Raw genomic sequence first — 4,358 nt, 5'->3', positions numbered from 1 at the left:
CCTTCTTTATCTTGGATCTTGGCCTTCACATTCTCAATGGTGTCACTGGGCTCCACCTCCAAGGTGATGGTCTTGCCGGTCAGGGTCTTCACAAAGATCTGCATACCACCCCTCAGGCGCAGGACCAGGTGGAGGGTTGACTCTTTCTGGATGTTGTAGTCAGAAAGAGTGCGACCATCCTCCAGCTGCTTGCCTGCAAAGATGAGCCTCTGCTGGTCGGGAGGGATCCCTTCTTTATCCTGGATCTTGGCCTTCACATTCTCAATGGTGTCACTGGGCTCCACCTCCAGGGTGATGGTCTTGCCAGTCAGGGTTTTTACGAAGATTTGCATTTTGACCTAATTTAAAAATAAAACATCACTGTATTATCACCTCAAGATCTTTTTTTTTTTTTGGGAAAGTCTCACCTTGTCACCCTGGGTAGTGCCATGGCATCAAGACTCACAGCAACCACAAACCCTTGGGCTTAGGCAGGGCCCATAACTCAGTTGGCAGGGTGCCAGCCACAGACACCTAGGCTGGTGGGAACTTGGCCCTGGCCAGCTAAAATGCAATGCAACTGCCAACAACAACAAAAATAGTTGGGCGTTGTGGCAAGCACCTATAGTCCCAGCTACTTGGGAGCTGAGGCAATTCAATCACTTAACCCCCGAGAGTTTGAGGTTGCTGAGAGCTGTGATGCCACAGCACGCTACCCAGGGCAACAGCTTGAGGTTCTGTCTCCAAAAAAAAACCCCTTAGGCTTAAGGGATTCTCTGCCTCAACCTCCCAAGTAGCTAGGACTACAGGTGTCTGCCACAACACCTGGCTATTTTTTGTTGTAATTGGTTGTCACTGTTGTTCGGCAGGCCCAGGTTGAATTCTAACCCTCCAGCCTGGTGTATGTGGCTGGTTGCCCTAGCCACTGAGCTACAGGCTCCAAGCCTCATCTCAAAATCTTAAACATTTAATAAATTTGGGCTTGGCGCCTGTGGCTCGAGTGGCTAAGGCACCAGCCACATACACCTAAGGGAGCGGGTTCAAATCCAGCTGGGGCTGCCAAACAATAATGGCTGCAACCAAAAAAACAAGCTGGGTGTTGTGGCAGGCGCCTGTGGTCTCAGCTACTTGGGAGGCTGAGGCAGAAGACTCGCTTGAGCCCAGGAGTTGAAGGTTGCTGTGAGCTGTGATGCCATGGCACTCTACCCAGGGGGACAGCTTGAGGCTCTGTCTCCAAAAAAAAAAACAACCCACTCAATAAATTTGGCCAGGCACAGTGGCTTATGCCTATAATCCTAGCACTTGGAAGGCTGAGGTGGGCAGACTGCTTGAGTTCCCAGGTTGGAGACCAGTCTGAGCCAGACCACATCTCTAAAAAGTAGCCAACACCTATATTCCCCACTACTTGGGAGGCTGAGGCAAGAGGATCGCTTGAGCCCAGGAGCTCTTAGCTCACAGCATTCTACCAATAGTGACCAAATGAGACTCTGTCAAAGAAAGAAAAAAAATTTAATAAATTCATTAAAACCAAAGCTTAAACTTTTAAAACGCCTTAAAACATATTGACATCTCACAAGCCTTCCTTAGTATTTACTAGACTCGCTTCAGTCACCTAATAAAAAAACATGCTTTCGGGTCAGCGCCTGTGGCTCAGGTGCCAGCCACATACACCTAAGGTGGTGGGTTCGAATCCAGCCCCGGCCCACCAAACAACAATGATGACTGCAACCAAAAAATAGCCAGGCGTTTTGGCAGGCACTCGTGGCCCCAGCTACTTGGGAGGCTGAGGCAGGAAACTCACTTGAGCCCAGGAGTTGGAGGTTGCTGTGAGCTGTGATGCCACAGCGCACTACCCAGGGGGACAGCTTGAGACTGTCTCAATAAATAAAATAAAAAATAAAAATGCCTTCTGGCTCAATGCCTGTAGCTCAGCAGCTAGGGCGCCAGCCAGCCACATACACGGGAGTGTACAAATTCGAATGCAACCTGGGCCTGCCAAACAACGATAACTACAACCAAAAAATAGCTGAGCATTATGGTGACCGCCTGTAGTCCCCGCTATTTGGGGAGGCTGAGGCAAGCGAATCGCTTAGGCCCAAGGATTGGAGATTGCTATGAGATGTGATGCCACAGCACTCTACCCAAGGTGACAACTTGATACTGTCTCAAGAAAAAAAAAATGTTTTCTGGCCCGGCTGGGCGGCTCACACCTGCTACCCTAGCACTCTAGGAGGCCGAGGCGGGTGCCTTATTTGAGCTCACGAGTTAAAGACCTGCCGGAGCCAGATCCCATCTCAAAAAATAGCCAGGCTGGGAGGCACTGGTCGCCAGTCCCATATACCGAAGGTGGCGGGTTCTAACGTGGCCCTGACCAGACTGCAACAACAACAAAAAAATAGCCGGGCCTTATGGTGGGCGCCTGTGGTCTCAGCTCCTGGGGATGCTGAGGCAAGAGAATTGCCTAAGCCCAGGAGTTGGAAGTTGCTGTAAACTGTGACTCCAGGGCACTCTACCGAGGGCGACAAAATGAGACTCGTGTCTCTTTAAAATAAAAATAACCGGGCGCCAAACCCCGCTAATAGCACAGTGGTTACGGCGCCAGCCACAGACGCCGAAGGTGGCGGGTTCGAACCCGGCCTGGGCCTGCCGAAAACAATGACAACTACAACCAAAAATGTAGCTGGACGTTGTGGAGGGCGCCTGTGGTCCCAGCTACATGGGAGGCTAAGGCAGGAGAATCGCTTAAGCCTCAGAGTTTGCGGTTGCTGTGAACTGTGACGCTACGGGGTTCTACCGAGAGTGACACAGCGAGAGTCTCAAAAACAAAAAACGCCTTTCTAAATGATTATCTAGAGGTTTCTTCCCTAACTGGTCCCGATATTTAAATTCCCCCCACTTCGCACTAAATGTCCCCTAACTAGAAAGATAAGGTAAAAAAGCCAAATCCTCAAGACCCGTAAAACTTCTCCCTTCAAAAAATAAACATTCTCCACATTGGTATTCAAAATGAAAGGTTTTGAGAAGCTACAGAAACTACCTCTTTTCCACCTCCCCGCTCTGAGGTAAACGCGACGGAACCTCCATCGGTTAAGCGCCCGTTGGCGTCTGCGATGCGCGCGCCGCCGCCCCCGCGGCGCAGGTAAAGTAGGCCCCGCTTCCGGGAGGCCGGCTCCGCGTCACCTCACCCTCCCCTCCCCCAGAGGCCCACACAGCCCCAGGAAACCGCCAGCTTCAACCTCACTTAAGCCCCCTCTTAAGCCTCCCCAAGTCTCGATCGCTGCAGGCCAGTACCTGTTGACAAACGCGAAGACGCTACAAAGGTTCGATCACGTTCGACCGCTTAACGCTCACTAACAGCCACTCTGAAAATCCAGTTGCTACTGAATGCTTCGGTTCGGCGGAGCTGGAATTTATGCAACGTCTGGTACGGACTCTTCACTGCTACGTAGCCGCCGTCTCCAGGCGCCACTGAAAGTAGTTCGCTCCGCCCAACCGTCTCAACACAGTTAGGATTTCCAGCTGCGCTCCAAATTTATCGCAGCTGTAAGAAAGGATCCTAAAAAATTATCTTCCCTCTCCCTAAGTGCTCCTTTTTTTCCTTTAGGAAAATTATCAGGCGGATGAATTCCAGTTAAAGGAACCGTCCTCGAAAGCTCTGGAAACTTCCTTGCAGCGTCGGCGCTGATTGGTGAGGCGTGTGAAGGCGAAGCTGGCGATGATTGGTCGGGACGCCGCGGACTCGTTGTTGCTAGGCTCAGGCTAGAGTAGCTAAGCACGGGCGTTGCTAAGATACTGAGTGCGCGCGCGCCACAGGCGCGCGCTTTCCAGAAAGAATAGTATTTCCGGATGAAGGTGGAGGAGGGGTCTTTTGCTCTCGCTTCCAAAGCCCGGCGTTTTGTGGTCATTGGCCGGGAAGGAGGAGGTCGCGCGGCGAGTTTGGCGGGCCAGTGCGGCTCTAGTTTAGGAGTGCTCAGGGTCGGAGTGGCGCGTCACCCGGTGGCAACTGTGAAGCACAATCCCCTCCGCTGGCTTTAAAAAGAGCGCGCCCCTCACACACTGGCCGGTTTTTTATTTTTGCTCTTAGCATAAGGTTACGGAGCTTTAATGACGCCTCTGTAGTTGCTTTGTCTTACTCGAGTCGCGTAACGAGGTTATGAGCTCAATTGGGCTGCAAAATGGTACCGTCTCCGGTACGGAGGCCCCTCGGCCCAGGCTTGCCTCTAGGTGATAGGTGGCCGGGGTCACCTCTGCCTCCGACAGTACCTGCAAATCCTTCTCCCTCTTTGCTGTTTCTCCAAGCTGGTAGAAAAAAAGTGCGGATTAGGGAACTGAACATCCACCTTGAGAAAGGGGAATTCACCTGCCGGAAAGCTTCTGAC

The 4,358-nt window shown here is 51.8% G+C and overlaps 1 protein-coding gene across 1 annotated transcript in view; it reads right to left on the bottom strand.

Annotated features, from left to right (window-relative positions):
* The window catches only part of UBB (ubiquitin B), a 3,909-nt gene extending 523 nt beyond the window's left edge, over positions 1-3,386 (bottom strand). The window contains 2 exon segments of the mRNA XM_023514052.1: positions 1-338; positions 3,271-3,386. The exon segment at positions 1-338 is cut by the window's left edge and continues 1 nt beyond it. Of these exon segments, the coding sequence (XP_023369820.1) occupies positions 1-332 (332 nt within the window). The 5' untranslated portion in view covers positions 333-338; positions 3,271-3,386.
* Between the last annotated feature and the right edge of the window lie 972 nt (positions 3,387-4,358).

The sequence above is a fragment of the Otolemur garnettii genome, unplaced genomic scaffold (genome assembly GCF_000181295.1).
Source record: "Otolemur garnettii isolate 467f Iridium unplaced genomic scaffold, OtoGar3 scaffold00046, whole genome shotgun sequence".
Taxonomy (NCBI): domain Eukaryota; kingdom Metazoa; phylum Chordata; class Mammalia; order Primates; family Galagidae; genus Otolemur; species Otolemur garnettii.
The sequence above is the reverse complement of the archived record's forward strand: the minus strand, read 5'-3'. Positions and strand labels throughout refer to the sequence as shown.